Source organism: Neoarius graeffei, chromosome 1 (genome assembly GCF_027579695.1).
Source record: "Neoarius graeffei isolate fNeoGra1 chromosome 1, fNeoGra1.pri, whole genome shotgun sequence".
NCBI classification, from domain to species: domain Eukaryota; kingdom Metazoa; phylum Chordata; class Actinopteri; order Siluriformes; family Ariidae; genus Neoarius; species Neoarius graeffei.
The window spans coordinates 60,530,795-60,557,194 of record NC_083569.1 but is presented as its reverse complement, the minus strand read 5'-3'; the positions used below and the strand labels follow the sequence as shown (position 1 = coordinate 60,557,194).

The following is a 26,400-nucleotide window of genomic DNA, read 5'->3' as shown; positions in this document are numbered from 1 at the left end:
CAGAGACAGGAACCTGAGTGCTCTGATTTCCAGCTGTTTACTGAGGAGATGCTGCGTGTCTTCGATCAAGCAGACATCAGTAAAGACACAGCCAGAAAGCTCATGTCCATCCGGCAAGGGGGAAGCGTCGCAGACTACGCCATCTCGTTCCGGACGCTCACAGCAGTAAGTGGATGGAACGAGACTGCCCTGGTGTCAGCCTTCCACCATGGTCTGTCTGACCCCATCAAAGACGGTCTGGCTTCTATCAGATGCCCAAGTGACCTCGAAACACTGATCTCACATTCTACTCGTCTGGACAACAGGATGAGAGAACGCCGCCAAGTCCTGAGCCTCCCCGGCCTCCCTGCCTCTACCTGGAGCCCATCTACTTCCTCCAGTGACTGTCCAGAACCCATGCAAGTGGGTTGTACTCACCCCTCCACATCTGAGAGGGAGCGCAGAAGGAGGGACAAGTGCTGCATCTACTGTGGCAAGCCTGGTCACTTCCGAGCATCATGTCCCGAACTCTCGGGAAAAGGACCGCCCTGTCCAGCTGAGGGAGGGTTGTGACGGGGTCTACCCTCTCTCCCGGACTCCCTGGCCAAGGAATCTACATCCCGGTCTCCATCTCCTGGGGTGAGTCCGTCCACTCTTGTCAAGCTTTGTTTGACTCAGGGGCAGCAGGAAACAGTATGGATATCCACTTCGCCCAAAGCATCAATGTCCCGACTGCGCCTCTTGAAGTCCCACTGTCTGTGTCTGCCCTCGATGGCCGAGCGTTAGGTGATGGAAGAGTCACCCAAGTTACTTCTCCAGTCTTTCTCCAGTCTCAAGGTCACAAAGAAGAAATATCCCTGCACCTTATTCATTCACCAGAGTTCCCAGTTATTCTAGGCCTTCCTTGGCTTACTTGCCACAACCCTCGCATAGACTGGGTAACAAGCCAGGTTGTGGAATGGGGCCCTGCATGCCATGCCTCTTGTCTGCTCTCTAGCTCTCCTGTGTCTCCTGCCGAGCCCCCTGATCTCACCGAGTTATCTCAAGTTCCCACAGAGTACTGGGATCTCAAGGAGGTCTTCAGCAAGAGCAGGGCCGCCGTTCTTCCTCCGCACCGCGCCTACGACTGTGCCATCGACTTGCTCCCTGGGACTACCCCTCCTCGGGGCCATCTGTTCTCCCTCTCTCAGCCAGAACGCAAGGCCATGGAGGAGTACATCAAGGAAGCCTTGACCTCTGGGTTCATTCGACCCTCCACCTCACCCGCTGGTGCCGGCTTCTTCTTTGTCAGCAAGAAGGATGGGGGTCTCTGGCCATGTATTGATTATAGGGGCCTGAACAAGATCACCGTGCGCAACCGCTATCCCCTTCCACTGATGTCCACAGCATTCGACCTGCTCCAAGGCGCCACCATCTTCACCAAGTTGGACTTACAGAACGCATACCACCTCATCCGTATCCAACAGGGAGACAAGTGGAAGACTGCCTTTAACACCCCGTCAGGGCACTATGAGTATCAAGTTATGCCCTTCGGACTCACCAATGCACCAGCTGTTTTTCAGGCCCTTATCAACGACGTCTTGAGGGATATGATTAATCTATACGTTTTTGTCTACCTCGATGACATCCTTATATTCTCCAAGACCTTACAAGAACACCGCCACCATGTCCGCCAAGTCCTCCAGAGACTCTTGCAGAATAATCTGTTTGCTAAAGCCCAGAAATGCGAGTTTCATGTCCCCGAGGTCTCCTTCCTGGGATTTATCGTACGAACGGGGCAACTCCAAATGGACCCAGCCAAGACCCTGGCCGTCCGGGACTGGCCTACTCCCAAGTCCGTTAAGGAGGTTCAGCGGTTCTTAGGATTCGCTAACTTCTACCGCAAGTTCATCAGGAACTTCAGTTCCGTAGCTGCACCTATGTCGGACCTCACCAAAAGGACTGGTGGCTCCTTTGTCTGGTCCCCTCAGGCGGAAGAGGCGTTTAATGATCTAAAACACCGCTTTTGCACGGCACCCATTCTGGTTCTCCCGGACACCTCCCAACCATTCATCGTGGAGGTGGACGCCTCGGACAGTGGTGTCGGTGCGGTGCTCTCTCAACGCTCGGAAGGGAAGCTGCACCCCTGCACTTACTTCTCCCACCGCCTGAGCCCTGCGGAGTCCCGCTATGATGTGGGGGGTTGGGAACTGCTAGCGGTCAAACGAGCCCTTGAGGAGTGGAGGCACTGGCTGGAGGGAGCGCAACATCCATTCCTGGTGTGGACGGACCATAAGAACCTGGAGTACCTCCAGCAAGCCAAGAGGCTGAACCCACGACAGGCTAGGTGGGCTTTGTTTTTCAGCCGTTTCAGCTTCACCCTATCATACCGCCCTGGGCTCTAAGAACACCAAACTGGACGCGCTCTCCAGGCTGTTCTTGCCAAACAACAGGGAGAGTGAAGTTGGGCCTATCATCCCTATATCCCGGATTGTGGCTCCTGTCTGCTGGGGTATTGAGGAGACCGTTCGACAAGCTCAACGCCGGGACCCTGATCCTGGGATGGGGCCACCGGGCCTCCTGTACGTCCCTCGTCAAGCCCGGGCCAAGGTTCTCCAGTGGGGTCACTCTTCCCCTCTCACCACCCACCTGGGAGCTCAGAGGACCCTGGACTTCCTGAAAAGATGCTTCTGGTGGCCTAACATGGAGAAGGAAGTGAGGTCATTCGTCCTGTCCTGTGAGGTCTGCACCAGAACCAAGAACCCACGACAGCATCCCCAGGGTCTCCTGCATCCTCTGCCTATTCCCTGGCGTCCCTGGTCCCACATGGCGGTCGACTTCATCACGGGTCTCCCTGAGTCTCAAGGTAACACTGTCATATTGGTCATAGTGGACAGATTCTCCAAGGCCTGCCGCTTTATTCCACTGTGCAAACTCCCCTCTGCCCTTGACACTGCTAAATTGTTGTTCACTCATGTCTTCCGAGTTTTTGGTCTCCCTCAGGACATCGTCTCTGACCGGGGGCCCCAGTTCTCCTCCCGAGTATGGCATGGCTTCTGCAAGAGCATCGGGGCCAATGCCAGCCTCTCCTCTGGGTTCCACCCCCAGTCCAATGGCCAGACGGAGAGTCTCAACCAGGACCTGGAAACCACCCTGCGAGGCCTGGCTATGGATAACCCGACATCGTGGAGCACCTGGCTGCCATGGGCAGAGTACGCCCATAACACCCTGCAGTCATCGGCCACCAAGCTGTCGCCGTTCCAGTGCCAATTTGGGTTCCAGCCACCTCTGTTCCCGGACCAGGAGGAGGACGCTGGGGTGCCCTCGGTCAACCATTACATGAGACGGTGTCGCAAGACCTGGAGCAAGGTCAGGAGGACACTCATCCAGACCTCCAGTACCAACAAGACTCAGGCCAACTGCCATAGGAGACCTGCCCACACTTTCCGCCCTGGGCAGTGGGTTTGGCTGTCCACCAAGGACCTTCCGCTGTGGGTGGAGAACCGCAAGCTTGCTCCTCGCTACATTGGCCCCTTCAAGGTTGTACGCAGAGTTAACCCTGTCTCCTACCGGCTCCAGTTACCACGTACGCTAAGGATCAACCCCACATTCCATGTTTCCCTGTTGTGGCCCGTACTGACGTCCACGTATGCCCCTGCCCCTAGGAACCCCCCGCCCCCCGCATCTTCCAGGGTCAGACTGTGTTCACCGTGCACCGCCTGCTGGACTCCCGCCGGGTTCGCGGGGGCCTCCAATATCTTGTGGACTGGGAGGGCTATGGCCCTGAGGAGCGCTGCTGGATCCCAGCTCGGCACATACTCGATAAAGAACTTTGTCGGGACTTCCATTTGCCCCATCCTGATCGTCCTGGGAACATCAGGAGATGCTGCTGGGGGGGGGGGGGGGGGGGGGGTCCTGTTAGGACTGGGACTGTTTTGGCCTCTAGAGGCCACTGTTATTTCCTTTTCTGGTCATGTTTGTTTTGGGCCTCTAGAGGTCACCACTGTGTTCTGTGTTTTGGTTTTGTCTTATTGCCTGTTTCCTGCCCCACCCTGTCCTTAATTAGTTTGTGTATTTATACCCCTGAGTTCAGTCCTCTTGTCACGGAGTCTTTGTGCTGTTATGTTTAGCTCCAGTTACCTCTGTTCCATGTTCCTTGCCTTTGTCTTTTTGGTTTTGCACTTTGCTTTGCTTTTTGGACTTTTTGGACTTTGTATTTACTGTTTTTTGGATCTTCTGAGCGTTGGTATTTTTGCCTTTTCTTTTCTAGTTTTTTGGCTTTTGTATTTGACTTTGAACTTTTGGATATTTTATTTTCCCTTCATCTTCTGAGCGTTTTTTGGATTATATTTTTTTGGGACTGTAAATATTGTAAATAAACTTTTTGATACTTTTCTACTTCCGCCTCACGCCTCTGCACTTGAGTCATTCCCCTGGTGGCCTAGTGGGGGTTTGCTGGATTATCACACCAGCGAACCAGGTTCGAATCCCAGCAAAACCCTAACAGTCAGATCTTGAGGTGGACAGAAGAATCACTGCTGCAAATAAAACATATGGGTCATTATGCAAGAGGCTTTGGTCACACCATGATGTAAGACTTGAAACTAAAATCAAGGTTTACAATGCTGCAGTTCTTCCATGCCTGTTATATTCAGTAGGAGTGCATGAGCCTTTATCGCAGACACATCATGAAGCTGACTAGAACTCAGCTATGTCATCTAAGGCAACTGCTCCAAATAAAATGCCAAGATAAAATCCCTGATGTAGAAGTTCTAACGCTACGTTCACACTGCAAGGCTTAATGCTCAATTCCGATTTTTTTGTGAAATCCGATTTTTTTGTGAGGTCGTTCACATTAACAAATATATGCGACTTGTATGTGATCCTCAGTATGAACGAAAAGCGACCTAAAAGTGTTCCGCATGCGCATTGCAGGATACGATGACGTCACACGCAGTGAGCATGGCCAGTGTTTACGGAAGTAAAACCGCCCGGTTGCGGTATGACCCATCCAATCTAGCTTGAATAGCTGTATCCCCCCAAATGGAAATCAGCTCCCTAACCTCTGCGTCCTTCCATTGAGAAGATTCAGAACCTTCACAGCCCGAAGCATCCCTTGCATTGTCGTCATGCGCAGGGGCGCAGATACGTTTTTTGAACTGGGAGGGACAAAAAACTGGGGGGGACAAAGCTGCCAGCAAACCAACCCCAACCCCGATATGCCTGTCAAACTTGTTGTTAGTAACCATAGCAACCAAGCTCGAGCTCGCAACCTGTGCAGTCTGCGCAGCTCAACCAACCGAATATCAGTCTTTGTTTTGTTTTATGTGAGTTGTTGCAACTATGTATACACTGCTGTGCACCTCAATAAACCGAATGGTAATTAGTCTTTTGATTTTTCCGTGAGGTTTGCCTTATACAAAGAAAGACAGCATAGACATTTTTTCCTCCCTATAAGTGGGGGGGACCGAGCGAGGTGAATTTAAATCTGGGTGGGACGAGTCCCCCCCTCTATCTGCGCCCGTGATTATGCGCCATGTTGTTGTAACTTTTTTTGAGAGACCCGCCGCCTACTTCAGTGCAGAATAGTGACATTTGTGGCTTGTTGATGACGTGTAAGTCGGATGAATGCAACCTGGCGGTTCAGACTGAAGTCGCATATGAAAAGAGCGGATAGGAATCGGAATTAGGACCACATATCCAAACGGCCTGGGTCGGATTTGAAAAAATCGGATCTGTGTCGTTCATATTGTCAATAAAAGATCGGATACAGGTCACATATGGGCGAAAAGATCGGATTTGAGTCACTTCAGCCTGCAGTGTGAACGTAGCCTAAGATGAGCCAAAACCATTAGTGTTGAAGCTATTATAACAGCGTCCCAACTCAGATGGGTGGGTCATGTGCAAAGGATGCCTAACATGCATATACCAAATTGGTATTCTATGGCGAGTTAAGTTGTGGAACAAGGAAGTGTGGTCGCCCAAAACTTCACTTCAAAGATGTGCTGAAGTGTCACATGAAGACTAGTAGCATTTGTCACTCAACATGGGAATGTGACGCTATGGACAGAAGCCACTGGCGTTCTGTTACTGTGAGGGCCATCAGAGAGGTGGAAAAGGCTAGAGAGGAACAGTACTTGGAAAGACATAAAATCAGCCACTCAAACCCCCCGTTGGCCACATCTTTCAAGTGTGAAAGATGCGAAAGATACTGTCACTCAAAAGCGGGTCTTGTAGCCCACAAATGAGTATGCCAAGCATTTTTTTTAATCACGACTTCACAGTCATCATAGTAAAGATGGACTGCCAAATAAATAAAATTATAGACCTACAACTCTTACAGTCTTTGTTTATAGTTATCTTGGTATTAAGCTCTGTCTTAAGTGGCCACTTACATTACCTCAGTTTACCTGGGTATATTCACTGTCTTATATGTACATTGAATGTCCTGAGCAGGAGCTCAGATTGCAGTTGCTAAAATAGTAATAATTTATTGATATAAGGGGTTTTGTGGTCAGTGTACTACACTGTAGTGTGTCATGTGGTAATGCATTATATGACAATGCAACTTTCATAAATATTACTATTTATCAGTTCTATGCATTTAGCTGCAACTCTGACAATATCATTTTCAATGACTAATAAAATGGTTTTGAAAGTTCCTAGTTTTAAAACACACTTCTGATATGGTAATATTTTTTTTAAAGATATTTCATTTGCAACATGTCTCTGACAGCTCAAAATACATCTCCAGGTATTTAAAAACTGCAGAGCTTCTGGAGGCCTCTGGACCCCCAACCTTACTGGGTTGACGCCCCACCTTCCCATTTTCCTGGATCTGCCCCTGCATTGGGTGAGAGGTGGGGAACACCCTGGGCGGGTTGCCAATCCATCGCAGGGCCAAAACAGAGAAACAGGCAACCACTAACACCTATGGACAATATAGAGTAGCCAATTGAATTAATGCATGTCTTTGAACTGTGGGAGAAAACCAGAACACCCAGAGGAAACCAACGCAGGCATAAGGAGAACATGCAAACTCAGAAAGACCCCAGTCAGCCATGGAGCTCAAATCCTTCTTGCTGTAAGGTGACCGTGAAACCACTGTACGACCACCACATGGCCCTATATATACAATATACATATATTTGTACAATATACAATATTCATATAAATACAAGTACAATATTTAAACACACACACGTATACATGTAGGATATTACATGGTTGTGCAAAGATATGAAGTTTCTCTTCGAGTGGTGAATGTATATTTCATGAGTGAGTGAAGAGAACGAGTGATATATAAACTCCATATCTTTGTGCCACCATGTAATGTTCTTTATATTATATGGACACATCCACAAAAAGGGCAGCACAGTGGTGTAGTGGTTAGCGCTGTCGCCTCACAGCAAGAAGGTCTGGATTCGAGCCCTGTGGCCAGCGAGGGCCTTTCTGTGCAGAGTTTGCACGTTGTCCTCGTGGGTTTCCTCCGGGTGCTCTGGTTTCCCCCACAGTCCAAAGACATGCAGGTTAGGTTAACTGGTGACTCTAAATTGACCGTAGGTGTGAATGTGAATAGTTGTCTGTGTCTATGTGTCAGCCCTGTGATGACCTGGCGACTTGTCCAGAGTGTACCCCGCCTTTTGCCCATAGTCAGCTGGGATAGGCTCTAGCTTGCCTGCGACCCTGTAGAACAGGATAAAGCGGCTAGAGATAATGAGATGACATCCACAAAAGAATATGCAAGTTAATCAAAAGAATTTTAATTTTGAACCAGTTCACCATTTTGACAACACGCGTCAAGTTAGTGGGAAAACATTGGGAGTGATGTCATTGGAGTGAAATATTAAAAATTATTATACATGCAAGACACTTTTTTGATGGAATAAATAAATTTATTCTATTCCCTTCAACAAGTTTCATTTATTTGGTTTGATAGCATGCAATATTGTTAGCATAATCGCTTATCCTACATGTATTACGTAACTCTACCCAATGGAGAATGAGCGGTCAATATGGTTTACGATATTGCATGGTTGTCTAGACAACATGATGCCACATGTCAGAGCTGATGCAAATATTCACTAGGAAAGTTTTCTGTTGCACATGCACAGAAGCATTTCTTTGTTTGCCGGGAAAGAGAAAGACACGTTGAACACCCGAAAGGCTACCAAAACTTCATTAGATATTCTTCATGCATATTTACAAGCAGTGGCGAACCGTTACTATTACAGCTGGGACTTCAGCTCAGACAAAACTTAGCCAGACACACCAAAAAAGCAACAGGGCAAAGGATTTTGCAAGGGATTAGCAGCAAGGTGCCAGGTAGCTCCGCTGTATGGAGTTGTTGATGTTGATTTTAAAAGTAACTAAGTAAATTACATAGGGAAAAGAATACAAAGTCTGAGTGAAAAATACTGTGGCGAGTGTGTGTGGAGGAAGAGTCTGGAGACAGAAATCTTAGTTTCTCGGTCGTTAGCCTGTGCTACTTGCTCTTGATAGCACTGGCTTGACCGCTTTATTAGCATTTGCTAACACTACTGATGAATGCTACACCGGCTGGAAGGTGACTTCACTGCTGCCCTGATGGCGCCAACTCGCGGTTAAGCTCACGTTGGCAATCGAGAAGACCTAGGGCGATAATTTTTTGGTCCCTCTCACTATAAATCAAAATCTGATTGGTTAATTCATCTGTCACTTCCTATATAAACATACACTGCCATGGCCTTATGTCCCGGCAATTAAGTCCTAAGCAATGAATGAACCAGCTCTAAACTCTTCTCTGCCTAGAGACAGCAAACAAAAAAATCTAATTGGATAACTTTATTTTAATGTTTTCAGGACAGTAACCCTTTAATTTTTGAAGCAAATTTGATAAAAAATGAGGCCAAAATAGATTTAGAAGAGAATAATTATAATGAAATTATGAAAGAATGATAGTAATTAAAGAATGAAAGAAATTAAATATAACATTTGAAATGCTGATATGTTTGGGCCTTCTCTGAAGGCCTAGAAGGCCCTGATGGTTCCCCTATGTTTACAAGAGAAAAAAACATACCAATGGACATCGAAAATTGGAAAAGAAAGTGTGTATGTATAATAATAATAAGAAGAAGAAGAAGAAGAAGAAGAAGAATATTGGCTGGCTTTTTGTCCTGGTATATCAGATATATTCTATTAACCTAGCATGATATTCAACGAGTCGAAGACAAGTTCGGTATCATGTTAGCTGAATGGAATATATCTGATATACCATGACAAAAAGCCAGCCAGTATTATTATTATTATTATTATTAATCTCATCTCATTATCTCTAGCCGCTTTATCCTGTTCTACAGGGTCGCAGGCAAGCTGGAGCCTATCCCAGCTGACTATGGGCGAAAGGCGGGGTACACCCTGGACAAGTCGCCAGGTCATCACAGGGCTGACACATAGACAACCATTCACACTCACACCTACGGTCAATTTAGAGTCACCAGTTAACCTAATCTGCATGTCTTTGGACTGTGGGGGAAACCGAAGCACTCGGAGGAAACCCACGCAGACACGGGGAGAACATACAAACTCCGCACAGAAAGGCCCTCGCCGGCCACGGGGCTCGAACCCGGACCTTCTTGCTGTGAGGCGACAGCGCTAACCACTACACCACCATGCCGCCCATTATTATTCATCTCATCTCATTATCTGTAGCCACTTTATCCTGTTCTACAGGGTCGCAAGCAAGCTGGACCCTATCCCAGCTGACTACGGGCGAAATGCGGGGTACACCCTGGACAAGTCGCCAGGTCATCACAGGGCTGATACATAGACACAGACAACCATTCACACTCACATTCACACCTACGGTCAATTTAGAGCCACCAGTTAACCTAACCTGCATGTCTTTGGACTGTGGGGGAAACCGGAGCACCCGGAGGAAACCCACGCGGACACGGGGAGAACATGCAAACTCCGCACAGAAAGGTCCTCGCCAGCCATGGGGCTCAAACCCGGACCTTCTTGCTGTGAGGCAACAGCGCTAACCACTACACCACCGTGCCGCCCATTATTATTATATTATTATTATTATTATTATTATCATCTCATCTCATTATCTCTAGCCGCTTTATCCTGTTCTACAGGGTCGCAGGCAAGCTGGAGCCTATCCCAGCTGACTACGGGCGAAAGGCGGGGTACACCCTGGACAAGTCGCCAGGTCATCACAGGGCTGATACATAGACACAGACAACCATTCACACTCACATTCACACCTAGGGTCAATTTAGAGCCACCAGTTAACCTAACCTGCATGTCTTTGGACTGTGGGGGAAACCGGAGCACCCGGAGGAAACCCACGCGGACACGGGGAGAACATGCAAACTCCGCACAGAAAGGACCTCGCCAGCCACGGGGCTTGAACCCGGACCTTCTTGCTGTGAGGCAACAGCGCTAACCACTACACCACCGTGCCGCCCATTATTATTATTATTATTATTATTATTATTATCTCATCTCATCTCATTATCTGTAGCCGCTTTATCCTTCTACAGGGTCACAGGCAAGCTGGAATCTATCCCAGCTGACTACGGGCGAAAGGCGGGGCACACCCTGGACAAGTCGCCAGGTCATCACAGGGCTGACACATAGACACAGACAACCATTCACACTCACATTCACACCTACGGTCAATTTAGAGTCACCAGTTAACCTAACCTGCATGTCTTTGGACTGTGGGGGAAACCGGAGCACCTGGAGGAAACCCACGCAGACACGGGGAGAACATGCAAACTCCACACAGAAAGGCCCTCGCCGGCCATGGGACTCAAACCCGGACCCTCTTGCTGTGAGGCGACAGCGCTAACCACTACACTACCGTGCCGCCTTATTATTATTATTATTATTATTATTATTAATAATAATATTGGCTGGCTTTTTGTCATGGTATATCAGATATATTGCATTCAGCTAACATGATGCCGAACTTGCCTTCGACTCGTTGAATATCATACTAGCTGAATGGAATATATCTGATATACCACTCAACACTAGCCAATATTATTTAAGTATGTCACTCAGGCCCGGGATGTATTTCATATGAAAAATGTGAGTTTTTCAACACGAGAAGATAAACTTCATATCTTAAAGCCAACATGTGATTTTCTTTTTATTATATAGATGCATGTCATTCCTTGAACCAAAATATAAAATGTCTACTGATATTGTAATATGTGGTAGATATTTACAACAAACTGCAAAAAAATATTTTCTGAATGGAATAGAAAAATCTGAATATTTCAAGCATATCATTTTTTATATGCTAGGAATTTAATTCTTGTCTAATTCTATTTATTGCAATAGGATTCCAAATACTCTAAGCATTCCATTCTGTTATGAATCAGAAAAAAGATTATTATAAATCACAGCACTTTTACTTTTTTTTTAAGTACTTCATCTACTTCAACAATGTTACACAAAGATCGATCCATAACAGTTGTAAATGTCACTTAATTCCACAGGGTGTCGATAATGGTGGACACCGGTGAAAGTGATCACTATTATCAAAACATCATGTGACTTCTCAAGCGCGCGTTTAGATACAAAATGGCGACTGTCAAATGAAAGAGTAAGAAACAAAGTCGGTTTCAACAAGGATATCATGAAATATTGGTGAATTTGATAAGTAAAAGCATGTCCATGATCTTTCCATCATGCTTACCTGCAGTGATAACGTCCCGGGTTTTCCTCAAATTGCTGATTGTGCTAAAAAAAAAAAACCAATCCATCTCGGGTAACTAACTGTGTCATCAGACGACAAGATCAAAGGGTGAGGGGGGGGTCTTCCGGTTGATTAATTAACCAATAATAACTTGTAACCGAAACTCACCTTTGTAAAATTGTTTTTTATTGGTAAATCCGAAAAGGTGTAGATAATTATGGACTGTCAGTAACTGTAGCCGCCACTAGTTTTTATTGATCATTGTCATGGTCTGTGGCTGCAAATCCCCTTCTAGTACTACATTAGTTAAGATGCTTAGATGATTAATGATTAGTGGCATGGTGGTGTAGTGTAGTGGTTAGCGCTGTTGCCTCACAGCTGGGTTCGAGCCCAGCAGCTGGCGATGGCCTTTCTGTGTGGAGTTTGTATGTTCTCCTCGTGTCTGCATGGGTTTTCTCCAGGTGGTCCAGTTTTGTGGGGGAAACCATCCATCCATCCACTATGGATGAGAGGCAGGGTGACACAGACAACCATTCACATTCACACCTATGGTCAATTTAGAGCCACCAATTAACATAACCTGCATGTCTTTGGACATGCGTGGGGGAAACTGGAGCACCCGGAGGAAACCCAGGGAGAACATGCAAACTCCACACAGAAAGGCCCTCGCCACCCGCTGGGCTTGAACCCAGGACCTTCTTGCCATGAGGCAACAGTGCTAACCACTACACCACCGTGCCGCCCCCAAAGACATACAGGTTAGGCTAATTGGTGACTCTAAATTGACTGTAGGTCAATTGAATGAGAGTGTGAATGGTTGTTTGTCTCTGTGTCAGCCCTGCGATGACCTGGAGACTTGTCCAGGGTGTACCCTGCTTCTCGCCCATAGTCAGCTGGGATAGGCTCCAGCTTGCCTGCGACCCTGTAGAACAGGATAATGGATGGATGTAACGATGCACGGTGGCGTAGTGGTTAGCACGGTCGCCTCACAGCAAGAAGGTTCCGGGTTCGAACCCAGCGGCCGGCGAGGGCCTTTCTGTGTGGAGTTTGCTCCGGTTTCCCCCACAATCCAAAGACATGCAGTTAGGTTGACGTGGGACGGCCTTGGGCTGAGGTGCCCTTGAGCAAGGTACCTGACCCCTGACTGCTCCCCGGGTGCTCTAGTGTGGCTGCCCACTGCTCTGAGTGTGTGCGTGTGTTCACTGCTTCAGATGGGTTAAATGCAGAGGATAAATTTCACTGTGCTTGAAGTGTGCATGTGACCAATAAAGGGTTCTTCTTCTTAGTTTCCCCATGATTCACTTTACAGAGTCGATTCATGTGAATCGATTCATTTGAGTGCAGAAATGTTGTGCAGTCTCAAAACACGTACCCTACAGTAGCTGCGAGTTGAGGATTCACTTTAATAAGTCGCCAAAAAACAAAGATTCGGGACCCACCCATGGCAATTTTGTCTGAAATAAGACATGCCCAGGCTCGTTGGTTCTGCCTATGTATGAGCTTTACTTTCCATTAGTTTTCCTGCCAAGTCTTAGTGAATTATAAACATGGGCATAAGCGTCTGAATGTGGTATTCAGTATCTGGAAATTCTGGATCAGGATAAGTAGTTTAACTCGAGTTTTACTGCTATAAAATTGAATTCGCTATGAATGAGTGAAATTGGACACCTGGTGATTCTGCTCGGCTCTTCCTCCTCCTCCCTTCACTGAAACAAAACGTTGCGAAATTCCTCAAGTTTTGAGGCAGTCGTGAGCCAACACTTTCAGGAATTATTAAGGTCGCACATGGGCTTCTGATTGACTTCTTTGACACAGACGCACGGGATTTGTTAAATAGGTTATCTAACGTACACGGAGCATCGAATAAACAAAACTGAAGACTGAAAGAAGTGTAAGAAGAGCGAATGAAGACAGGAGGCGCGTAACGGGACCAAAAGGAGGAGACAACTACTGTATCTTCGGGAAAGCTATGGGAACTTAGGCCTTTTTATCGACCAGTTTGAAAGCACAAAGATTCTTAACTTCTGTGTTAAAAGTTTCTCATAGCCACATAGGTAAGCGACCTGACCTTTAAGATTGTTTTAAATATTTACAGGGCATTAAAACACTTGACACTTCTTCAACAGCCTACGTGGCTGAACCTGAATAAGTTGGGCCTGTTTAGCTTTGCTATATATATAAAAAAAAAAAAAAACAACTAGAAAATTACTTAGATTTCAAGATTTTATTCTAGATTTGTTTAATAATTTGAGTGCAAATGTTGACTTTGTCTTTGCCTCAGGTTATCGTCATAGTATTTTCCTTCATTTTGTTCCAAATGGTTTTCTCGTGTTAGTTTAACATCGTTTGCTTATTACTAATTTGAATCTAAAGTAGGCCACACGTGTTCATGAAATTTATGTTTCTGAAAACATTTGAAACGCTGAGTGTCTTTAAATATGTCTCTGAAATGTTCCAGGCATGATGGATGGAGAGAAGGAGAGAGAGAGGGAAAGGGGAGAGGAAAAGGAGAGTGATGAGACAGAAGAGGATGCTGAAGGAGCAGCCTTGCTGTGGCAAGAAGGCTCTTCTGATGATGACCTAGGACTACCCATCATGCACTGGGAAGCCCTAAGCCTGCGCATTGCCCAACTTGAGAAACAAGAGGAAGAGCGAAGAGAAAAGAACAAGGTCAGAGTTATGAAAATCATGCAATTTAATGGCATACAGCATGTGGGAAGATATACTGTACAGTACACGTACTCTGTGTATAAAGTGTGTGAAATGACAACTAAAATTGGTGGTTGTCAGTCGGGTAAAAATATCATATTGTGATACTTTTTCAGGATACACAGTAAACAATTACAATGTAGTTTTACTATCAGGCAGCATGGTGGTGTAGTGGTTAGCGCTGTCACGTCATAGCAAGACGGTCCGGGTAAGAGCCCCGTAGCCGGCGAGGGCCTTTCTGTGTGGAGTTTGCATGTTGTCCACGTGGGTTTCCTCCGGGTGCTCCGGTTTCCCCCACAGTCCAAAGACATGCAGGTTAGGTTAACTGGTGACTCTAAATTGACCGTAGGTGTGAATGGTTGTCTATGTGTCAGCCCTGTGATGACCTGGCGACTTGTCCAGGGTGTACCCTGCCTTTCGCCTGTAGTCACCTGGGATAGGCTCCAGCTTGCCTGCGACCCTGTAGAACAGGATAAAGCGGCTAGAGATAATGAGATGAGATGAGTTTTACTATCAGAGTATCAGCTAAATAGCATTTTGGCAAAATAGCGTTCAAAAAATATGTATGAAATTAAATGTTTAACAATGAAAAGACAAAAATAAAACAAACAGAGAAAGATTTTAATATCTAAGCTGTAACCACTCTTAGAAAAGTGTGTTGTCACATAATTTAACATCATATCATCAAGTCCTGATTTTTGCACTTACTCATTTGCCAGACTATTTATTTATTTATTTTAACCCAATGTGGTCATTTGCCACGAAGTAGCCAGCTCTTCCATCACACAACAGCTTTCAACGGCTATTACGTACTACCTTGGCGACACGTGAAGCCAGCCACCACATCTTTTTGAATTGTTGGTCATGCTATATCACAGGGCAGTTGAACACACCTGGGGAAAGAGCTAATGTTCCTTTTCCACATACATGAGCTCACCAATGTCCATGATTGACAAGGGAGATTGTAATGCCATCCCTCCCATCCAGAAAACACGTTTAATTTTGCACTTTTAGACTCCCAGCAAGAGATGCTTGTGGCATTGTCAGGATTCAGACCTGCAATATCATGATGATAGGTGAATAGAAAGACATTTTTATCCAAAAGTGACTTACAAGTCAGGCATACTCCAGTCCTTTTGTTAAGATGAGTGGTTTAGGGTTAAAGGTCTTGCTCAACAGCCTAACAGTGGCAGTATTTGGATTATTACCTCACAACCTTCTGGTCATAACTTTAACAGCTAAGAGAAGTGGGACCTCAAATTTGAGTGATTTCATAAAGCATACGAAAAATGCTTCTACATTATTGTATTGTACCTAAATTGCTTATATTGACACTCGTATATGAAGCAGCTAAAGTGGTGTCTATATGTTTTTTCTGTATATTTCAAGGATGTTGCACAGTGGACAGAGAGTTGGCCAGAGTTATATAACCTTACTAGACATCAAGACACCTGTGAGGATATGGATGATAGTCGTCTGACTGCCCTAACATCACGGTACGCATCAGATTGATTATTTTCTCTTCTATTTCTTACTTTGCTGTAATATCTGAATATAAGTGGCTTTTCCTGATTATTTTAGACTCCAAAGTCATATGAACCTGCAACTCTGCTTCATCAACAACAGTGAGAGTGAGGAGGATGAGGAGGAAGACAAGGAGAAAAAAGAGGTTTCCAATGACCTTTCATTTGTTGCACTGCAGATTTTGGAATGGAACAAATTAATATCTAATATTCTGCTTATATATAAAACAAAGTGTTTTATGGTGCTGTATTTCATTGTTTACTTTACAGTTGAACAAACGCTCTGGGAAACAGATTCACCAGGCACAGCAGCATCCCAGCACTGCATCAAGCAGCAAAACCAAATCTGGTGGGTTTAAGAAAGAGGTCAAGGCTGCACTCAGTATGCTAAGACACAAGTTGAGGTTGGAGCAAAAACAGGTAACAATGCATCAAGATCTCTTTTAATTCTGAGTCCTAAAGTCCAAGATAATTTTATACAATAATTTAAGCCTGTATGTGTACATGGCTGTGGAAAAAAAATATTAATCTGCATGACTGTTTTCTTATAGACCAAACCCCCAAGTGATGCAGTTAAAGAGAGAACTCATTATAATCGCAGCGATTTGCAGAATTTCAGCTTAAAGGAGTTGAATGCACTGAAGACAACACTAAGCAAAGACATTCATAGTAAGATTTCTTCCATCTGAAACAGTATTATATCTTTATTCTCCAAAATTAAAGGCTTCTAATATTGTTGCTTAGCATTTCATAATCAGTTTTTGTTAACTCTAGTATCATGAATTTGAAATACCACTGGCATTTTGGCTAATAATGAAGTCATCATTACTTCTTCAAGAACTGGAACTGGATCTAATTTGCAACTCTGACAAATATTTATATGACTATTTTTATGGCACTGCGTTGACCCTGATATATAGTTCCATAATTCCATTAAAATTACCCAACATGAGCAATTTTCACCTTTTTCAATTTGATAGTGTATTTGAAACATAAAAATGGCCGAATATACACTTTTCTAATTTTTAATGTACACTATATGGCCAAAGTTTTGTGAGCACCTGACTATAACACTCACATACATACAGTGGTGCTTAAAAGTTTGTGAACCCTTTAGAATTTTCTATATTTCTGCATAAATATGACCTAAAACATCATCAGATTTTCACACAAGACCTAAAAGTAGATAAAGAGAACCCAGTTAAACAAATGAGACAAAAATATTATACTTGGTCATTTATTTATTGAGGAAAATGATCCAATATTATATATCTGTGAGTGGCAAAAGTATGTGAACCTTTGCTTTCAGTATCTGGTGTGACCCCCTTGTGCCGCAATAACTGCAACTAAATGTTTCCAGTAACTGTTGATCAATCCTGCACACTGGCTTGGAGGAATATTAGCCCATTCCTCCATACAGAACAGCTTCAACTCTGGGATGTTGTTGGGTTTCCTCACATGAACTCCTTGCTTCAGGTCCTTCCACAGCATTTTAATTGGATTAAGGTCAGGATTTTGACTTGGCCATTCCAAAACATTAACTTTATTCTTCTTTAACCATTCTTTGGTAGAACGACTTGTGTGCTTAGGGTTGTTGTCTTGCTGCATGGCCCACCTTCTCTTGAGATTCAGTTCATGGACAGATGTCCTGACATTTTCCTTTAGAATTCTCTGGTGTAATTCAGAATTCATTGTTCCATCAATGATGGCAAGCTGTCCTGGCCCAGATGCAGCAAAACAGGCCCAAACCATGATACTACCACCACCATGTTTCACAGATGGTTCTTATGCTTGAATGCAGTGTTTTCCTTTCTACAAACATAATGCTTCTCATTTAAACCAGAAAGTTCTTTTTTGGTCTCATCTGTCCACAAAACATTTTTCCAATAGCCTTCTGGCTTGTCCACGTGATCTTTAGCAAACTGCAGACGAGCAGCAATGTTCTTTTTGGAGAGCAGTGGCTTTCTCCTTGCAACCCTGCCATGCACACCATTGTTGTTCAGTGTTCTCCTGATGGTGGACTCATGAACATTAACATTAGCCAATGTGAGAGAGGCCTTCAGTTGCTTAGAAGTTACCCTGGGGTCCTTTGTGACCTCGCTGACTATTACACGCCTTGCTCTTGGAGTGATCTTTGTTGGTTGACCACTCCTTGGGGAGGGTAACAATGGTCTTGAATTTCCTCCATTTGTACACAATCTGTCTGACTGTGGATTGGTGGAGTCCAAACTCTTTTGAGATGGCTTTGTAACCTTTTCCAGCCTGATGAGCATCAACAACGCTTTTTCTGAGGTGCTCAGAAATTTCCTTTGTTCGTGCCATGATACACTTCCACAAACATATGTTGTGAAGATCAGACTTTGATAGATCCTTGTTCTTTAAATAAAACAGGGTGCCCACTCACACCTGATTGTCATCCCATTGATTGAAAACACCTGACTCTAATTTCACCTTCAAATTAACTGCTAATCCTAGAGGTTCACATACTTTTGCCACTCACAGATATGTACTATTGGATCATTTTCCTCAATAAATAAATGACCAAGTATAATATTTTTGTCTCATTTGTTTAACTGGGTTCTCTTTATCTACTTTTAGGTCTTGTGTGAAAATCTAATGATGTTTTAGGTCATATTTATGCAGAAATATAGAAAATTCTAAAGGGTTCACAAACTTTCAAGCACCACTATATATATACAGTATTGTGCACAAGTTTTAGGCACACTAATTTTTAAAATACAAATTTTGTCTGAGATGTTTGTCTTCTGCATTGTTGAATCCGTAAAAAATCCAAATATTACTCTTCCAACAAAAAATTAAAACGTTACAGAAAAATGTTTTAATGGCAGTAAAGAAAGTAACATATTATGTAATAGACCATTTTTTTATAAGGCAAAAAAAATAAAAACAAAATAGAATCAAGTGCAGCACTCAGTCTCCAGAAGAACAGATTTTCTAAGATGCTAAACTTACCAGCCAAGTACCTTATAAAACTGCACGGTGTATGGCTCTTTATAGTTACTGCTCTTTAGATAGAAACATTTAATTTAATTTAATTATTTTTGAAGGAACTTTTGCTGTACAGTGTTTGTTTATATGTGCCAAAGACTTTTGCACAGTACTGTACATGTATACATAGGAGGAGAAATCTTGAGCAGAAATTTGTACATCGGACTGCTTAAATGATCTATCAGTCTTAATGTCGTCGTCTTCTTCTTCTGTCTCTCTCTCTCTGTGTGTGTGTGTGTGTGTGTGTGTGTGTGTCTGTGTAGACCTCAGCTCTGAGTTAGTGGGCCGACTTCTCACAAGAGACCAACTGAGAACTGAGCAGGATGCCATGTTACTGGAGATACAGGATATGACATCACTCTGACAGAAGCGGTCACTTACATGAGAGCGACAAAACCAATGCCTCAGTAACTTCAGAACTTACAAACCTGGGAGATCTGCCTGGAAGAATTACCTGTACTGTGAAAAGTTTCTCCACACCAAAGGACTGTTTAAGGAATTTGAGGATTTCAATTGCACAGATTTGTTTCCACGTTTGCCTTTGTTTCAGCTGCTTTGTAAGGTTTCTATTAGTATGATGATATAAAGGTGCTGTAGGACATTGGTAAGCTGTTATTGCTGTCTAGGACCAACCTCTTTCCAGAATCAAATTCTTTTTAACAAATCATTATTTTTATTGTTCCAGCCCCTTTAAGTTTATGTCATATTTACAACATTTTAGTGATGTACTGCATGTATAATTTGATAGACAATAGTTTACAGTCACATGCAGACACTTGTAGAGCTAATGGATAATGCAATAATCTCCTGAAGGGATGATGTGTTACAGTATGTTTCACACCTGTGCTCACAAATGTAAATTATGCAAATTAGCAGTTAGAGAATCAATGCTGCTTAAAACATGCTCATTAAAGTCTACCTAGAATAATTAAATTGTGTTTGTATGTACATATACTGTATCTCAGGTAGCATTTGAATGGCTTGATGCTGCTTATGGGTTTTTTCTTTACTAAACAGAATAAAGGTACAATTTATTCACAATATATTATATAGAGCTGGTGATCAATACCCATTATGTGGGTTAGATCTCCTTACTGCTTTTCTTTCAAACTATAACCTAATACATATACAGAATAAAGCATTTCTTTGTGCTGCCTGGTCAGAGTTTGTATCTTCAAAAGGACAGCTCAGCAGAAATAGAGGAAAGAAGATAGACAGGGGGAGGGACAGATGAAGAGGTGAGGGGAGACCATGAAGAAGGGAGGGATGCATAGAATGGTCCACAATAGGTACGACAAACAGTCGAGGTGAGGTAGAAAAGCAGCTTATGGTTTTAAAGTGAACTAGAGAACAATAGTTTTAGTATGTTTATCTATTTATCTGTATCTATTTATCTGTACCTTCTTGTTCACTTCTGATTGCGGATGGACAACGAACTAGGAGTGTTCTGGTATCAGTTTTCACTTTGACATTTGAGATTTTGTTATTCAAAAAGTTTTCTTCTGTCAAATCGGTAAGTTTTCCAGTTTGCAATAACACAAAACCAGTTTGAGGTATTTATGTACCATTCTAATACATGGCACATTCTTCTTAGACTTTTTTCTTTATGAATTGTAATTTATGAAGCTTTTTAACATTTGGACAATAAGGACATTATAAAAGTTGTATTTTTCCCTGGAATTGTCTTTGTCCCCATTAAGGCACAAATGGATGATTTATCATAACATGGTTGAGTGAACGTATCAGTCTGTTGACACAAAGCTTTATGTTTCTCAAGTGCTGAACAATATAGCCTTTTGCCCTGTAGCTACTCAGCTTAATGCTCAGTTTACAAGAAGAGAAAATAACCATTGTATGGCATGTGGATAAAGTTGAAAACAATGTTTTATGTTCACATATATCCACTGAAGCATATAGAATGATGTAGTGCAAAAAGAGCTAAAAAAATATCTTGTAAACTTTTGGGGGTCATAAGGAGGAAAGAGTATGAATGGGGTAACAAGTGAGGGCAGGAAAAAAGATGGATGATGGAACATAGAGGGGAAGTGTGGTTACTGATTGATTAGTTACTGAAGTGAAAAGAGTCTGAATCAGCAGCATATACTCATGCGGCAGGGCAAACAGCTTCACAAATTGAGAAAGAAAAGCTGAGGGTGGGGGAGAGAACAAGGCAAAAGAGGCTGCCTGGCAGGCTACTATATAGAAAAGAGCCATCTTGGAATCTTGAATAACTCCAGAATCAAATTGGTTCATGAATTTCATATGGAATTTGTGGGATTTTATAATGCTACACTAAATATATTGTCAATGCTGTTATTTATTATTATTATTTTTTATTTTTATTTTTTTACAGAAACTCAAATTGGACCACCAGGCTGGAATAACTGGAAAATTAGACACAATCCAGCACTGGAATCATATGCTGTTCTTATGGATATTCATTGTGATAATGACACAGAATCACTTCTTTACTAAGAGATTCAGAAGCAATCAGAAATGGTGACAGACACTCCTACAGACCTGTCTGAAACAGGACAAGAAGGTGGCACCCTTTTCCTCTTTTCATCTAATTCCTCTACTGCTGCCTCCTGCAACATTGATGAGTCCTACAAGTACATCTTCCTTCCTATCTGTTACTCCTTCACATTTATCTTTAGCATCAGCCTCAATTCTGTGGTGCTCTATCGCTCTTTTCGCCGTACCAAGCACTGGAATGTGTCCCTAATTTATATGGTAAATTTGGCTAGTACTGACTTTATGTATGGCCTCTCCCTGCCATTCCTCGTGGCCAGTTATATCATGCATGATAACTGGGTCTTTGGAGATTTTATGTGTCGCTTGGTGCGCTTCCTGTTCTACTTCAACCTATATTGTAGCATTTTTTTCCTCACCTGCATCTCTGTGCATCGATACCTGGGCATCTGTCATCCCATGAGGACCATCACTTTAGAGACCAAGAGGGCTGTGAAAGGCACTTGCATTTTGGTATGGCTTGCTGTCTTTGTGCTCACATGCCCAATTTTTCGATTTGCGCAAACAGAGCATCTTCCCCGTCGAAAGGACGGTGGAGCATTAATGGCACATGAAGTGAATGGTGACACACACAAGTCCAACACAAGTCCAAGCGCTGGAATGTTCCATAACTGCTGGGATGATGCGATTGATAAGGAGTTCCAGGACTATGTTCCTTATGGAATAACCCTCCATCTCTTGGGGTTCTTTGTGCCATTTAGCATTATTGCCTGGTGCTACTCACATGTGGTTATGACTATATTTCGAACACTGCACTCCCAACCTCCTGCTACTGGACCAAAGACAAGACAAGGAAGCAAGGCAGGGACAGGAGGAGAAGGCATGTCCATTATTCTCGGAGCTCATTCACCTTACATAAACAGGCGTCGGAAGTCCATCAAAACCATCATAACCATTACTCTCCTCTTTGCCCTTTGCTTCTTCCCCTTTCATGTTACCCGCACTATTTTTTTGGTACTGAAAGTGACCAGCAGGGTGCAGTGCCATACGATGCGGATGGTCTCCATTTGTTATAAAATTACTCGGCCACTAGCATCCTTCAATGCTTGGCTTAATGCTTTGCTTTATTTCCTCACCAAGGAAAAAAGTGGAACCTGCTGCAACAAACCACCACCTTCCCAACATGGGCTCCTTTGGCCTTTACGGATGCTGGGAAAAGGAGGGAATGTGGAGGAAGTTGTGGAAGAAGTAGTGGAAGAAGCAGTGATCCATAAAAACAATGACCTCAAGGCAGAAAACAATATATTCACTGACTTACCTTGACAAAAAGTATAAGAAATATGTACATTGTTGAATGTTAGTAATATGACTTGTGTGGATGTAGAGTCATATGTACTGGGGAAAATCTCTTAAAATTGTTATGTTTTCATTTATTTCCTTGTGCACTAATATAAAAAGTGGGGGGAAAATAAATTTGTCAGTTGATAATCAAATAGTGTAATTGTTATCAGATAGCAATTATAAAATTGGTTTCATGTGATTCAGTAATGTTATCTTAAATATGGTCTGTCTTTTGCCCATATTACTTACCATGATATTACGAGCTGACAGGACCAAAATATAACTACATGAGAACACGTTTATCTCAATACTGGCCTTGGGTATTTTGTTCAGTATCAGTGAATGCTGTGACATGTAAATGATTAAAATGTAAATAAATTATATTTCCATGTATTTTGGGGCTCACAAACAGAAATTAAATGTCTATGCTGTATAAATCATTATAAATGGTTGCAAGTCTGGATATGAATATACTGTATATAGAGGATATTACACAGTAGTGCGAAGATAGGAAGTTTATCTTCAAGTGGTGAATATATTTCACAAGTAAGCAGAGCAAACAAGTGAAATATTTTTCAACATGAGAAGATAAACTTAATATCTTCATGCCGTTGTGTAATATTCTCTTTATTGCATAGACGCATCCACAAAAAATACACAAATGAATCAAAAGAATTTTAATTTTGAACGGGTTCGCCATTTTGACAATGTGCATCAAGTCAACAGGAAAACATAGGGAGTGACGTCATCAGAGTGAAATATCAGGAAATATGTCACTCAGGTTCAGGATGTATTTCGTATAAAAAATATGAGTTTTTCAACATGAGAAGATAAACTTCATATCTTCAAGCCAGTGTGTGATGTTCTTTTTATTATATAGACAACTTCAGAAACAAAAAGTACCCAAATTTATCAAAACAATTCATTGATTTCCTCATGAGTGAAGATATTGAAAAATATATCACTCAATGATCTAGATGTAGTTTGTGTATTTTATATATATATATATATATATATATATATATATATATATATATATATATATATATATATATATACACTCGTCTTCGACTCGTTCAATATCATGCTAGCTGAATGAAATATATCCGATAGACCATGAAAAAAAGCCAGCCAACATTATTATTATTATACGGTACATACACCCTCTCTTCATATCAGCATTCTCGAAGGCCAACTCTAGCTTACCCGCGACTCAGTGCTATTAGCACGGCAGTGCAGTCACCTTCTAGCCTCTGTAGCATTCATCAGTAGTGTTAGCGAAGGCCAACGCTAGCTTACCCACAACTCGGTGTTGTTAGCGCGGCAGTGAAGTCACCTTCCAGTCGCTGTAGCATTCATAAACGTGGCAGTGCAGTCACCTTCCAGCTGGTGTAGCATTCAGCTGTAATGTTAGCAAAAGCCAACACTAACGCAGTCAAGCCAGTGCTATCGAGAACAAATAGCACAGGCTAACAACCGAGAAACTAAGATTTCTGTCTCCAGAGTCTTCTTCCATGCACACTCGCCACAGTATTTTTCAATCATACTTAAGTATTCATTTCCCTATGTAATTTACTTAATTACTTTTAAAATCAGCATCAACAACTACACATAATGGAGCTACCTGGCAGCCAAAATTCTCTCAAAATCTTCTGTTTTTAATGAAGCAAACCTGGTGGCCATGTTTGTTTACAAATTGTCACAGTCGCTTGCTTGCGCAGAAGTTTTGCATCTCCGAGATGTCTCTTTTCCAGTTTTTTGATGTCTGTTGGTATGTTTTTCTCTTGTAAATATGCATGAGAAATATATAATGAAGTTTTAGTAGCCTTTCAGGTGTTCAGGGCGTCTTTAGTTTCAGTTTTCAGTTTATTTATTTAGTGCTTAGCATAGTTAATCCTAGCAGTTGCACTGGATTAGCCTCATCTTTTACCTTTTCCGGCAGACAAAGAAATGGTTCTGCACATGCGCAGCAGAAAAGTTTTGTCATTGGCTATTTACATGAGCTCCAATGTGTGACGTCATGTTGTCTTGACAATGTACAATATTGTAACAATATTGCACGCTCATTCTGCATTGGGTAGAGTGGTGTAATACATGTAAGATAAGCGATATGATAACAATATTGCATGCCATCAAACCATCCATCCATCCATTATCTGTAGTCGCTTATCCTGTTCTACAGGGTCGCAGGCAAGCTGGAGCCTATCCCAGCTGACTATGGGCGAGAGGCGGGGTACACCCTGGACAAGTCACCAGGTCATCGCAGGGCTGACACATAGACATAGACATGGTTTGCTATCAAACCAAATGAATGAAACCCACTAGAAGGGAATAGAATACACACTTTTATTCCATGGAAACAGTGTCCTGTATGTATAATAATTTTCACTATGTCATTCATGAGAAAATCAGTGAATCGTTTTGACAAATTTGAGTACTTTTTGTTTGTGGATGTGTCTATATAATAAAAAGAACATTACACGGTGGCATGAAGATATGAAGTTTATCTTCTTGTGTTGAAAAATATATCACTCGTTTGCATTGCTCACTTGTGATATACACATTCACCACTCAAAGATAAACTTCATATCTTTGTGCCACCATGTAATATCCTCTATATACTGTATAGACATGAGTGTTTTACTGTGAAATATGCCACTCGTATTTTTCACACAAACTACGTCCAGGACATTGACATAGTTTTCAATATCCTCACTCGTGAGGATATCGATGAATTGTTTTGAGAAATTTGCGTACTTTTTGTTTGTGAACGTGTCTATATAATAAAAACAAAATCACACGTTGGCTTTAAGATATGAAGTTTATCTTCTTGTGTTGAAAAACTTGTATTTTTCATATGAAATACATCCTGGATCTGAGTGACATTTTTCCCAATATCTTCACTCCGATGATGTCAATCCCAACATTTTCCCACTGATTAGACACTCATTGTCAAAATGGTGAACTGGTTCAAAATTAAAATTATTTTGATTAACTTGTGCACTTTTTTGTGGATGCGTCCATATAATATAAAGAATATTACACAGTGGCATGAAGATAAGAAATTTATCTTCTCATGTTGAAAAATATATCACTCGTTCCCTTTGTTCACTCGTGAAATATGTTCACCATTTGAAGATAAATTTCATATCTTTGCGTGACCGTGTAATATCAGAGCTATCAGCTCATATACCGTGATTAGAGAAAAACAAAATAGCAGATCGTATTGCTGAACCAACTGAGGACGAAATAAAAACTCTACTCGAAAACAAAACCTGAAAAAATACCTAAAAAGCAACAAAATATGGAATAAAAATATATGATGTTAAGAACATATATTTTCTTTATTTTTCAAGAATTATTATTATAGCATTTTTCACAAATTGCTATTCTCATTTTGCCGGTTTGTTTATATTCTAAGCGGAAATGATTTTGTCGGACGTTTTGTATAAAGTTTTTATTTATCAAATTTGCAAAAAATAAAAATGCTCTGTTTCTCAAAATTCAGTGAATGTGGATATAATAAAACAGTTATTACAGTTAATTTTGTCGTACATGGCTTATAGCCAATTTAGTGCTACGCACCTCATTGGCTATCAGCTCATGTATGACTCGATTTCATGGAATAACTCTCTCTCTCTATGTGTGTGTGTGTATATATATATATATATATATATATATATATACACACAC

The 26,400-nt window shown here is 42.4% G+C and overlaps 2 protein-coding genes across 2 annotated transcripts; both read left to right on the top strand.

Moving 5' to 3' along the window:
- The first annotated feature begins 13,225 nt into the window (after nt 1-13,225).
- On the top strand, nt 13,226-19,827 carry si:dkey-6n21.12 (schwannomin-interacting protein 1). The gene is made up of 7 exons (XM_060924152.1): nt 13,226-13,707; nt 14,112-14,323; nt 15,752-15,858; nt 15,944-16,031; nt 16,156-16,305; nt 16,437-16,554; nt 19,158-19,827. The coding sequence occupies exons 2-7, from the start codon at nt 14,114-14,116 to the stop codon at nt 19,256-19,258; spliced, it is 774 nt and encodes a 257-aa protein (XP_060780135.1). The 5' UTR covers nt 13,226-13,707; nt 14,112-14,113; the 3' UTR covers nt 19,259-19,827.
- A 1,429-nt stretch (nt 19,828-21,256) lies between these two features.
- On the top strand, nt 21,257-22,739 carry si:dkey-6n21.13 (P2Y purinoceptor 3). The gene has a single exon (XM_060924139.1). It carries the CDS (start codon nt 21,391-21,393, stop codon nt 22,687-22,689), a length of 1,299 nt encoding a protein of 432 aa, XP_060780122.1. The 5' UTR covers nt 21,257-21,390; the 3' UTR covers nt 22,690-22,739.
- Nucleotides 22,740-26,400: the final 3,661 nt, after the last annotated feature.

What these genes read in the sequence shown, in the direction of transcription:
- si:dkey-6n21.12 (XM_060924152.1), top strand. Translation starts at nt 14,114, where the DNA reads ATGATGGATGGAGAGAAGGAGAGAGAGAGGGAAAGGGGAGAGGAAAAG. An exon ending in AGCGAAGAGAAAAGAACAAG is followed by an intron (nt 14,324 to 15,751) that starts GTCAGAGTTATG and finishes GTATATTTCAAG; the next exon opens with GATGTTGCACAGTGGACAGA. An exon ending in TGAGGTTGGAGCAAAAACAG is followed by an intron (nt 16,306 to 16,436) that starts GTAACAATGCAT and finishes GTTTTCTTATAG; the next exon opens with ACCAAACCCCCAAGTGATGC.
- si:dkey-6n21.13 (XM_060924139.1), top strand. Translation starts at nt 21,391, where the DNA reads ATGGTGACAGACACTCCTACAGACCTGTCTGAAACAGGACAAGAAGGT.